The 12,966-nt window shown below is 50.8% G+C and overlaps 1 protein-coding gene across 1 annotated transcript; it reads left to right on the forward strand.

The window, feature by feature from the left end:
* Positions 1-2,367: 2,367 nt before the first annotated feature.
* LOC115916149 (cleavage and polyadenylation specificity factor subunit 1-like) lies at positions 2,368-9,300 on the forward strand (the record flags this gene model as incomplete). The annotated part of the gene is made up of 5 exons (XM_030969842.1): positions 2,368-2,415; positions 2,488-2,643; positions 6,419-6,548; positions 8,568-8,706; positions 9,172-9,300. Coding segments are annotated over 5 exons (521 nt in total), but the record flags the coding sequence as incomplete, so codon positions are not given.
* Positions 9,301-12,966: the final 3,666 nt, after the last annotated feature.

The raw sequence follows: 12,966 nt of genomic DNA on the forward strand, positions 1-12,966 counted from the left end.
GGGTTGGGTTTGGGTGGGTTTGGATGGGTTTGGGTGGGTTTGGATGGATTTGGTTGAGTTTGGATGGGTTTGGTTGGGTTTGGTTGGGTTTGGGTTGGGTTTGGTTGAGTTTGGATGGGTTTGGTTGAGTTTGGATGGGTTTGGATGGGTTTGGGAGGGTTTGGTTGAGTTTGGGTTGGGTTTGGGTGGGTTTGGGTGGGTTTGGATGGGTTTGGATGGGTTTGGATGGGTTTGGTTGGGTTTGGTTGGGTTTCTGTTGAGTTTGGTTGGGTTTGGATGGGTTTGGTTGGGTTTGGTTGAGTTTGGGTGGGTTTGGTTGGGTTTGGTTGGGTTTGGATGGGTTTGGATGGGTTTCTGTTGAGTTTGGGCAGGTTCAGTTGAGTTTGGTTGGGTTTGGTTGGGTTTCTGTTGAGTTTGGTTGGGTTTGGATGAGTTTGGTTGGGTTTGGTTGAGTTTGGTTGGGTTTGGTTGGGTTTGGTTGGGTTTGGTTGGGTTTAGTTGGGTTTGGATGGGTTTGGTTGGGTTTGGGTGGGTTTGGGTGGGTTTGGATGGGTTTGGGTTGGGTTTGGTTGAGTTTGGTTGGGTTTGGTTGGGTTTCTGTTGAGTTTGGTTGGGTTTGGTTGAGTTTGGTTGGGTTTGGTTGGGTTTGGTTGGGTTTGGTTGGGTTTCTGTTGAGTTTGGTTGGGTTTGGTTGGGTTTGGATGGGTTTGGTTGGGTTTGGTTGAGTTTGGTTGGGTTTCTGTTGAGTTTGGTTGGGTTTGGGTGGGTTTGGTTGGGTTTGGTTGGGTTTGGTTGGGTTTGGGTGGGTTTGGTTGGGTTTGGGTGGGTTTGGTTGGGTTTGGTTGGGTTTGGTTGGGTTTGGTTGGGTTTGGTTGGGTTTGGATGGGTTTGGTTGGGTTTGGTTGGGTTTGGGTGGGTTTGGTTGAGTTTGGTTGGGTTTGGATGGGTTTGGTTGGGTTTGGATGGGTTTGGTTGGGTTTGGTTGGGTTTGGGTGGGTTTGGGTGGGTTTGGTTGAGTTCGGTTGGGTTTCTGTTGAGTTTGGTTGGGTTTGGTTGGGTTTGGTTGAGTTTGGTTGGGTTTCTGTTGAGTTTGGTTGGGTTTGGATGGGTTTGGGTGGGTTTGGGTGGGTTTGGGTTGGGTTTGGATGGGTTTGGGTGGGTTTGGTTGGGTTTCTGTTGAGTTTGGTTGGGTTTGGTTGGGTTTGGATGGGTTTGGGTTTGGTTGGGTTTGGATGGGTTTGGGTTTGGTTGGGTTTGGATGGGTTTGGTTGGGTTTGGTTGAGTTTGGTTGGGTTTGGATGGGTTTGGTTGGGTTTCGTTGGGTTTGGTTGGGTTTGGTTGGGTTTGGTTGAGTTTGGTTGGGTTTGGTTGGGTTTCTGTTGAGTTTGGTTGGGTTTGGTTGGGTTTGGTTGAGTTTGGTTGGGTTTGGTTGGGTTTCTGTTGAGTTCGGGTGGATTCGTTCGTTTCGGTTGTGTTTGGGTTGAGTTCAGATGAATTTGGTTGGGTTTGGTTGAACTTCGTTGGGTTGGGTTGAGTTCAGGTGAGTTTTGGGTGGATTTGGGTTGATTTGGGGTAAATTTGGGAGGATTTTGGTCGACTTCAGGCTGAGCTTTGGGTTGGATTTGCGTTGAATTTGGGTAAATCTGGGTGGATTTGGGTTATTTTGGGTGCATTTGGGTGGGATTTGCGTATTTGGGTTGAAATTTGGCAGATTTGGTTGATTTTGGTTGGATTTTCCTTGACTTCATGCTGAATTTCAGCTAAATTTTGGTCAAGTTGGCGTAAATTTGGGTCAAACCGGATTAAATTTGGGTCGAATTTGGGTCAAACTGGATTAAATTTGGGTCGAATTTGGGTAAATTTGGGTCAAATCTGATTAAATTTGGGTTGAATTTGGGTAAATTTGGGTCGAATTGGGTTGAATTTGGGTCAAACCGGATTAAATTTGGGTCGAATTTGGGTAAATTTGGGTCAAATTGGATTAAATTTGGGTCGAATTTGGGTAAATTTTGGTCAAATCTGATTAAATTTGGGTCAAATTTTGGTCAAACTGGATTAAATTTGGGTTGGATTTGGGTAAATTTGGGTCAAACTGGATTAAATTTGGGCCAAATTTGGGTAAATTTGGGTCAAATTTGATTAAATTTGGGTCGAATTTGGGTAAATTTGGGTCAAATCTGATTAAATTTGGGTCGAATTTGGGTAAATTTGGGTCAAACCGGATGAAATTTGGGTGGAATTTGGGTAAATTTGGGTCAAATTGGATTAAATTTGGGTCGAATTCGGGTAAATTTTGGGTCAAACCGGATGAAATTTGGGTGGAATTTGGGTAAATTTGCGTTGACTTTGCCAACCCAACGCCCACAGTGTCGGACCGCGAGCGGAACCTGCTGGTGTACATGTACCTGCCTGAAGGTGAGCGGGGCGGGGCGGGGCGAGCCCAGGTGAGCCCAGGTGAGCCCAGGTGACCCGGGCCTGTCCCCCCAGCCAAGGAGTCCTTCGGGGGGCTGCGGCTGCTGCGCCGCGCCGACTTCCACGTGGGCGCGCACGTCAACACCTTCTGGCGCACGCCGTGCCGCGGGCACGCCGAGGGGCCCAACCGGCGCAGCAGCACCTGGGAGAACAAGCACATCACCTGGTTCGGTAGGGACGCACCTGGGGACACACCTGGGGTGGGTGGGGACACACCTGGGATACACCTGGGGCTGGGACACACCTGGGGACACACCTGGGAGAACAAGCAACATCACCTGGTTCGGTAGGGACACACCTGGGGACACACCTGGGGATGGATGGGGACACACCTGGGATACACCTGGGGATGGGACACACCTGGGAGAACAAGCACATCACCTGGTTCGGTAGGGACGCACCTGGGGTGGGGACACACCTGGGGATGGGTGGGGACACACCTGGGGACACACCTGGGGTTGGGACACACCTGGGATACACCTGGGACACACCTGGGGACAGGTGGGAACACACCTGGGGATGGGTGGCGACACACCTGGGATACACCTGGGGCTGGGACACACCTGGGTCACCTGGGTGGATGGGGACACACCTGGGGTTGGGCCACACCTGGGAGAAGAAGCACATCACCTGGTTCGGTAGGGACGCACCTGGGGACACACCTGGGCTGGGACACACCTGGGCTGGGGACACACCTAGGATACACCTGGGGATGGGTGGGGACACACCTGGGGTTGGGACACACCTGGGACACACCTGGGGATGGGTGGGGACACACCTGGGACACACCTGGGACACACCTGGGACACACCTGGGGATGGGTGGGGACACACCTGGGGACACACCTGGGCTGGGGACACACCTGGGACACACCTGGGACACACCTGGGAGAACAAGCACATCACCTGGTTCGGTAGGGACGCACCTGGGGTGGGGACACACCTGGGGATGGGTGGGGACACATCTGGGGACACAGCTGGGGACACACCTGGGGACAGGTGGGGACACCTGGGGATGGATGGGGACACACCTGGGGGGACACACCTGGGATACACCTGGGGATGGATGGGGACACACCTGGGGTTGGGACACAGCTGGGAGAAGAAGCACATCACCTGGTTCGGTGAGGGACACACCTGGGACACACCAAGGACACACCTGGGGTTGGGACTCACCTGGGAAAACACTTGGGGACACCTGGGACACACCTGGGATGAGGGACACACCTGGGAGAACAAGCACATCACCTGTTCAGTGAAGGACGCACCTGGGGTTGGGACACACCTGGGGCTGGGCGGGGCCAGGAGAACAAGCACAGCACCTGGTTCAGAGAGACACACCTGGGGACACACCTGGGGACACACCTGGGGCTGGGCGGGGCCAGGGGAACAAGCACATCACCTGGTTTGGTGAGACACACCTGGGGACACCTGGGAGAACAAGCACATCATCTGGTTCAGTGAGCACACACCTGGGATACACCTGGGGCTGGGACACACCTGGGATACACCTGGGGATGGATGGGGACACACCTGGGGTTGGGACACACCTGGGGAGAAGACTCACCTGGTTCGGTGAGGGACACACCTGGGCTGGGGACACACCTGGGGACACACCTGGGCTGGGGACACACCTGGGGTTGGGACACACCTGGGGACAGGTGGGGACACCTGGGGATGAGTGGGGACAGACCTGGGATACACCTGGGACACACCTGGGAGAACAAGCACATCACCTGGTTCAGTGAGCACACACCTGGGGATACACCTGAGACACACCTGGGGACACCTGGGGACAGGTGGAGATACCTGGGGACACTTGGGGATAGTGGGACACACCTGGGAGAACAAGCACAGCACCTGGTTTGGGAGACACACCTGGGGACAGGTGGGGACACCTGGGGTGGGGACACACCTGGGAGAAGAAGCACATCACCTGGTTTGGTTGGGACACACCTGGGGACACACCTGGGGACACACCTGGGGACACACCTGGGGCTGGGCAGGGCCAGGAGAACAAGCACATCACCTGGTTTGGAGAGACACACCTGGGAACAGGTGGGGACACACCTGAGGACACCTGGGAGAACAAGCACATCACCTGGTTTGGTGAAGGACACACCTGGGGACAGGTGGGGACACACCTGGGGACACCTGGGAGAAGAAGCACAGCACCTGGTTCAGTGAGCACACACCTGGGGATACACCTGAGACACACCTGGGGACACCTGGGGACAGGTGGGGACACCTGGGGTGGGGACACACCTGGGAGAACAAGCACATCACCTGGTTCAGTGAGGGACACACCTGGGGACAGGTGGGGACACACCTGGGGACACCTGGGAGAACAAGCACATCACCTGGTTTGGTGAAGGACACACCTGGGGTGGGGACACACCTGGGGACAGGTGGCATGGGGACACACCTGGGGACAGGTGGCATGGGGACACACCTGGGGACAGGTGGGGACACACCTGGGGACACCTGGGAGAAGAAGCACAGCACCTGGTTCGGTGGGGACACACCTGAGCTTTGGGGTGCAGGATCCAGGTGTGGCCCTGACTGCAGAGGATCGGGGTTCTGGGATTTTGGGGATTTGGGATTTTGGGGATTTTTGGGATTTTGGGGATTTTTGGGATTGGGGGATTCTGGGATTTGGGATTTTGGGGATTTGAGATTTTTGGGATTTGGGGTGTTTGGGATTTGGGATTTTTGGGATTGGGGGTTCTGGGATTTGGGATTTTGGGGATTTTTGGGATTGGGGATTTTTGGATTTCCGGGTTCTGGACTGGGGTTTCTGGGATTTGGGATTTTTGGGATTGGGGGTTCTGGGGGTTTGAGATTTTTGGGATTGGGGTGTTTGAGATTTGGGGTGTTCGGGATTTTTGGGATTGGGGATTTTTGGATTTCCAGGTTCTGGGATTGGGGTTTCTGGGATTTGGGATTTTGGGGTTTGGTGTTTCTGGGATTGGGGGTTCTGGGATTTGGAGTTTTGGGGGTTCTGGGATTTTGAGATTTTGAGATTTCTGGAATTTGGGGTTTTGGGATTTCTCAGATTTGGCATTTTGGGAATGGGGATTTCTGGAATTTGGTTTTCCGGTTTCTGGGATTTCAGGTTTTTGGCATTTAGGGTTTCTGGGATTTGGGGATTTCTGGGATTGAGGGGCTCTGGGATTTGGGGGTCTGGTGCTTCTGGGATTAAGGGTTTTGGGATTTAGGGATTTCCAGGATTGGGGGTTCTGGGATTTTGGGATTTTTGGGATTTTGGGGTTTGGTGTTTCTGGGATTGGGGGTTCTGGGATTTTGGGATTGTTTGGGATTTGGGGGCTCTGGGATTTTGGGTTTTTTGGGGATTTGGGGGCTCTGGGATTGGGGATTTGTGGGATTTGGGGTTTTGGGGTTTTTGGGATTTGGGATTTCTGGGATTTGGGGTTTTTGGGATTTGGGATTTCTGGGTTTTTGGGTTTTGGGTTTGGGGGGTTGGGTTTGGGGTTTTGGGGTGGGGGCTCTGGGATTGGGGATTTCTGGGATTTGGGGTTTTGGGATTTGGGGTTTCTGGGATTTGGGGTTTTGGGATTTGGGGTTTGGGATTTGGGATTTCTGGGCTTTGGGGTTTTGGGGTTTGGGATTTGGGGGTTTTGGGATTTCTGGGATTTGGGGTTTTGGGATTTGGGATTTCTGGGATTTGGGGCTCTGGGGTTTTTAGGTTTGGGTTTTTGGGATTTTTTTGGGATTTGGGGTTTCTGGGATTTGGGGTTTTTGGGATTTGGGATTTCTGGGATTTGGGGTTTTGGGATTTCTGGGATTTTGGGTTTTTTTGGGATTTGGGGTTTCTGGGATTTGGGGTTCTGGCTTTTGGGATGTTTTTGGGATTTGGGGTTTCTGGGATTTGGGTTTTTTGGGGTTTTTGTGGTTTTTGGGGCGTCCTGACGCCTCGCTCCCCGCAGCGACGCTGGACGGGGGCCTGGGGCTGCTGCTGCCCATGCAGGAGAAAACCTACAGGAGATTGCTGATGCTGCAGAACGCGCTCAGCTCCGCCCTGCCGCACCTGGCCGGCCTCAACCCCCGCGCATTCAGGTAAATAACACCTGGGGTGCGCCGGGGATACACCTGGGGTACACCTGGGCACACCTGGGATACACCTGAGCTCTGCCTGGGGTACCTTGGGCCTCAACCCCGCCATAGAGGAATAACACCTGGGTACACCTGGGCACAGGGTACTGGGCACACCTGGGGTACACCTGGGATAGAGCTGCACACACCTGGGGTACACCTGGGCACAGCTGGGATACACCTGGGATACACTTGGGATACACCTGGGCACAGCTGGGCACACCTGGGATACACCTGGGATACACTTGGGATACACCTGGGCACACCTGGGGTACACCTGGGATACCCTGGGATAGAGCTCCCCCTGGGCACAGTGGGATACACCTGGATACACCTGTGGGATACACCTGAGCCCCCCTGCCACTTGCAGCCTCACCTAGGGATTCACCTAATTGCACACCTGGACACCGTATTACATCTGGGATACACCTGGGCACATGTTCACACCTGCACACACCTATACACACACCCATACACCTGCACACACTATACACACCTGCACCACCTGGGTACACCTGGGCACACCCAGCACACCTGCACACACCTATACACACACCTGCACACACACACCAACACACCTGTACACACCTGCACACCCTGTACACACACCTGCCTGTACACACCTATACACTACACACATCTGCACACACCTGTACACACCTGACACACCCTGTTCACACCTATACACACACCTGTACACACACCGTACACCCTGCACACACCTATACACACACCTGCACACACCTGTACACACCTGTACACACCTGTACACACCTGCACACACCTGTACACACCTATACACACCTATACACACTGCACACCTATACACACCTGTACACACCTATACACCTACACACCTATACATACCTATACACACACCTGCACACACACCTATACACACCTGCACACACACCTGTACACACCTGCACACACCTGTACACCATACACACACCTGCACACACACCTATACACACCTGCACACACCTGCACACACACCTGTACACACCTATACACACCTGTACACACCTATACACACCTATACACACACCTGTACACACCTATACACACACCTGTACACACACCTGCACACACACCTGTACACACCTGCACACACCTGCACACACCTGTGCACACCCTACACATCTGCACACACCTGCACACACCTATACACACCTGTACACACCTGCGCACACACCTGCACACACCTGTACACACCTATACATACCTATACACACACCTGTACACACCTGCACACACACCTGTACACACCTGCACACACCTGCACACACCTGTGCACACCCAGCGGAGCTCAACGTCGAGGCATTCCGGTCCCATCACCTGGCCCCACACCTGCCCCAGCATTGTCCCGCACCTGTCCCGCCTGTTCCCATCTCACCTGTCCCAGCTGTGTCGCACACCTGTCCCTCACCTGCCCTTCATCCATCCCTCACTTGTCCTTCATCTGTCCCACACCTGCCCCATCTTTCACCTGTCCCACCTGTCTGTCCTTTACCTGTCCCCGTGTCCCTCACCTGTCCCACCTCTCTGTCCTTCACCTGTCCCACCTGTCCCTCACCTATCCCACCTGTCCCCCTGTCCCTCACCTGTCCCACCTGTCCCTCCTTCACCTGTCCCACCTGTCTCTCTGTCCCTCACCTGTCCCACCTGTTCCTCACCTGTCCTTCACCTGTCTCCCTGTCCCTCACCTGTCCCTCACCTGTCCTACCTGTCCCACCTGTCCCTCACCTGTCTCACCTGTCCCCCTGTCCCTCACCTGTCCCCCATCCCTCACCTGTCCCACCTCTCTGTCCCTCACCTGTCCCACCTGTCTCACCTGTCCCCCTGTCCCTCACCTGTCCTCGTCCCCCTGTCCCACCTGTGCCACCTGTCCCTCACCTGTCCCACCTGTCCCTCACCTGTCCCCCTGTCCCTCACCTGTCCCACCTGTCCCTCACCTGTCCCTCACCTGTCCCACCTGCCCAGGCTGCTGCAGTCGGAGCGCCGTTTGCTGCAGAACGCCGTGAGGAACGTGCTGGACGGGGAGCTGCTGGGCAGGTACCTGTACCTGAGCGCCATGGAGAGGGCGGAGCTGGCCAAGAAGATCGGCACCACACCTGAGATCGTGAGTGGGACACACCTGGGCAGGGGTGGGACACGTGAGGGACAGGTGAGGGACAGGTGAGGGGTGGGACAGCACAGGTGAGGGGTGGGACAGCACAGGTGAGGGACGGGACAGGTGAGGGGTGGGACAGGTGTGGGACAGGTGTGGGACAGGTGAGGGGTGGGACAGGACAGGTGAGGGACAGGTGAGGGACAGGACAGGTGTGGGAGAGGACAGGTGAGGGATGGGACAGCTGAGGGATGAGACAGGTGTGGGACAGGTGAGGGTTGGACAGGTGAGGGACAGGTGTGGGACAGGTGCGGTTGGGCCAGGTGAGGGTGGGCCGGGTAAAATTTGGGCCGGGTGACTTTTGCCCAGGTGACTTTTGCCCAGGTGAGTTTTTGCCCAGGTGAGTTTTTGCCCAGGTGAGTTTTTGCCCAGGTGAGCTTTTTGCCCCGTGAGCCGCCTCTCTCCCCTCCCCCACAGATCCTGGACGACCTCCTGGAGATCGACCGAGTCACCGCCCACTTCTGAGGGACCCAAAATCCCAAAAAATCCCCCCAAAAACAACTTCTAAAAAATCCCAAATCCCCCCCCCCAAAAAAAAATCTCCCAAAAAAATCCCAAAAATAAAAAAAATATTCCCACAAAATCGCCAAAAATCCCCCCCAAAAAACCCCAAAATCCCAAAAAATCCCCTCCAAAATAATTTTTATAAATCCCAAATCCCCCCCAAAAAAAATCTCCCAAAAAATCCCAAAATTAAAAAAATTCCCACAAAATCCCAAAAACACCCCAAAATTCCCAAAAAAATCCCCTCCAAAATAATTTTTAAAAATCCCAAATTCCAAAAAAAATCTCCCTAAAAATCCCCACAAATTCCCCAAAAATGCCCCCAAATTTTCTTCCATTACCCAAAATCCCCCCGAAAATTTCCCCGAAAAAAAAAAAATCTCCCAAAAAAAAAAAAAAAAATCCCCCAAAAAAATCTCCCCCAAAATCCCAAAACCCCCCCAAATTCCCCAGAATTTCCAAAAAAATCCCCAAAAAAGTCAAAAAAAATCCCCTCCAAAATTCCCCAAGAATTTGCTAAAATTCAAAAAAATTCCCCCCAAATTTCCAAAAAATCCCCAAAAATTAAAAAAAACCAAACTGAACCCTCCCCCAAATCCCAAAATTTTGTTACAAATCCCCCAAAAAATCCTCAAAACATTCCCAAAATCCCCAAAAAAATCCCAAAAAAATCCCCAAAAAATCCCAAACCCCCCCAAAATTCCCGTTTGTAATAAAACACAATTTTCAACTCTGCTTTTGAGGTTTATTTGGGGAAATTTGGGGAAGATTTTGGGGGGGATTTTGGGGGGATTTGGGGTCATTTTAGGGGATTTTGGGGTCATTTTAGGGGATTCGGGGTTCACAGTGCCTTGGGGTTTGTTCACAGTGAATTTTGGGGAGGGGGTTTTGGGATTTTTGGTATTTTCGGGGAGATTTTTGGTATTTTGGGGGCAGATTTTGGGGGATTTTTTGAGGCCGGTTTTCTCTTTTCCGGCTGCGTTTTTTTTGGATGCTTTCCACCCCATTTGGGGGAATTTTTTTTGTATTTTTCTGTATTTTTGAGGCGTTTGGTGGTTTTCTATTTTTTCAGGTATTTTTGGTGCTTTTCACATGTTTTTCCTGGTGTTTTTGACCGAATTTCGGGTTTTTTGGGTATTTTTGGGGTGTCTCCAGCTGGTTTTTTGCTGGTTTCAGCTGTTTCCAGGTGGTTTTTTGCTGTTTCTGGCCGATTTTGGGGTTTTTGGGGTATTTTTGGCTGTTTCCAGCTGTTTTTTCACGTGTTTTTTGGGGGGTTTTCAGCTGAATCTTGCTTCTTTTGGGGCTATTTTGGGATATTTTGGGTGTTTCCAGCTGGTTTTTGTGGTTTTCAGGTATTTCCAGGATTTTTTTTTTGTGGTTTTCAGATGGTTTTTTGGGTGTTTTCGGCTGAATTTTGGTTCTTTTGGGGCTATTTTGGCTGTTTCCGGCTGTTTTCCAGGTGTCTTTTAAAGTTTCTGGCTGATTTTCGGGTATTTTTTTGCTATTTTGGGTGTTTCCAGCTGTTTCCAGCTGTTTCCAGGTGTTTTCCAGGTGGTTTTTTGGTGGTTTTCAGGTGATTTTGGCTGAATTTTGTTTCTTTTTGGGGGTATTTTCGGGTGTTTCTTGCTGGTTTCCAGGTGGTTTTTGCTGTTTCTGGCTGCTTTGGGGGTAGTTTGGGGTATTTGGGGTGTTTCCAGCTGCTTTTCGTTGTTTTTCGGGTATTTTTCGCGTGGTTTTCAGATGTTTCTCCTGGTGTTTTTGGGCTGAATTTTGCTTCTTTTTTGGGGGTTTTTGGGGGCTATTTCTGGCTGATTTTTGGGGTGGTTTTGTGCATTTCCGGCTGTTTGGCGTGGGTTTCTCAGGCATTCGGGTGTTTTTTCCACCGTTTCTGGCTGGTTTGGGGGTATTTCTTTCCTATTTTCGGGCATTTCAGATTTGTTTTGTGTTTCTGGCGGAGTTTTGGGGCATTTTCAGCCGTTCCTGGCCAGTCTTTGGGGTGCTTTCAGGTGTTTTTAGTTGTTTTTCGGGTGTGGTTTTCTCCTGTTTTGGGGGTGTTTCTCGCTGGTTGTTCGGGTGTTTTATTCGATTTTGGGGATATTTTCAGCATTTTTCGCCCCCCATTTTTTGTTCTGATTTCGCTTTGTTGTGTATTTTCAGCATTTCCAACGGTTTCTGGGACATTTTCCGCATTTCCAGCCCCTTTTTTTGGGTGTATTTCAGCATTTCAGCCCATTTTTTGGGTTGTATTTCAGCATTTCAACCGATTTGTTGGGGTGTATTTTCAGCATTTCCCCCTTTTTGTGTATTTCAGCCATTTTTCTTTTTTGGTGTATTTCAGCATTTCCAGCCCATTTTTTTTTGGTGTATTTTCGCATTTCAGCCGGTTTCTGGGGCATTTTCAGCATTTCAACCGGTTTTGGGTGTGTTTCAGCATTTCCAGCCAGTTTTTGGGTGTATTTCAACCTTTCCAGCCCATTTTTTTGGGTGTATTTTCAGCATTTCCAGCCCATTTTTGGTGTATTTTCAGCATTTCCAGGCGCTTTTGGGTGTATTTCAGCATTTCCAGCCCATTTTGTGGTGCGTTATATTCACACCGGTTTCTGGGACATTTTCAGGTTTTCCAGCCCATTTTTGTGTGTATTTCAGCATTTCCAGCCGTTTTTTGTGTTGGTTTTTCAGCATTTTCCAGCGGTTTTGGGTGGGGTTTCTGGCTTTTTCCCATTTTTTGCGTTTTCGCATTTCGTTCAGCCAGTTTTGGGGGTATTTTCAGCATTTCCAGCCCATTTTTTTGTGTATTTCAGCATTTCAAGCCGGTTTTTGGGTGTATTTCAGCATTTCCAGCCCATTTTTTGTGTATTTCACTATTCCCAGCCGGTTTCTGGGACATTTTCAGCATTTCCAGCCCATTTTTTTCTGTATTTCAGCATTTCCAGCCCATTTTTTTGTGTATTTCAGCATTTCCAGCCGGTTTCTGGGACATTTTCTGCATTTCCAGCCAATTTTTTTCTGTATTTCAGCATTTCCAGCCCATTTTTTGTGTATTTCAGCATTTCCAGCCGGTTTTTGGTGTATTTTCAGCATTTCCAGGCAGTTTTGGGTGTATTTTCAGCATTTCCAGCCCTTTTTTTCTTGTGTATTTCAGCATTTCCAGCCGGTTTTTGGGGTATTTCAGCATTTCCAGCCCATTTTTTGTGTATTTCAGCATTTCCAGCTCATTTTGTGTGTATTTCAGCATTTCCACGCGGCGTTTTTAGCGACTTTTTGAGCATTTCCAGCCCATTTTTGGGTGTATTTCACCATTTCCAACGATTTTTTGGGGTATTTTTTTGTGCATTTCCATCCGGTTTTGGGGTTTTTCAGCATTTCAGCGTTTTTGGGGTTATTTCAGCATTTCCAGTTTTTGGTTGTATTTCAGCATTTCCCAGCCCTTTTTTTTTGTGTATTTCAGCATTTCCAGCCGGTTTTTTGGGTATTTTCAGCATTTCCAGCCCATTTTTTGTGTATTTCAGCATTTCCAGCCGGTTTTGGGTCATTTTCAGCATTTCCAGCCGGTTTTTTTGGGGTATTTTCAGCATTTCCAGCCCATTTTTTTGTGTATTTCAGCATTTCCAGCCGGTTTTTGGGGTATTTCAGCATTTCCAGCCCATTTTTTGTGTATTTCAGCATTTCCAGCCAGTTTTGGGGTTATTTCAGCATTTCCAGCCCGTT

Source organism: Camarhynchus parvulus, unplaced genomic scaffold (genome assembly GCF_901933205.1).
Source record: "Camarhynchus parvulus unplaced genomic scaffold, STF_HiC, whole genome shotgun sequence".
In the NCBI taxonomy this organism is placed as follows: domain Eukaryota; kingdom Metazoa; phylum Chordata; class Aves; order Passeriformes; family Thraupidae; genus Camarhynchus; species Camarhynchus parvulus.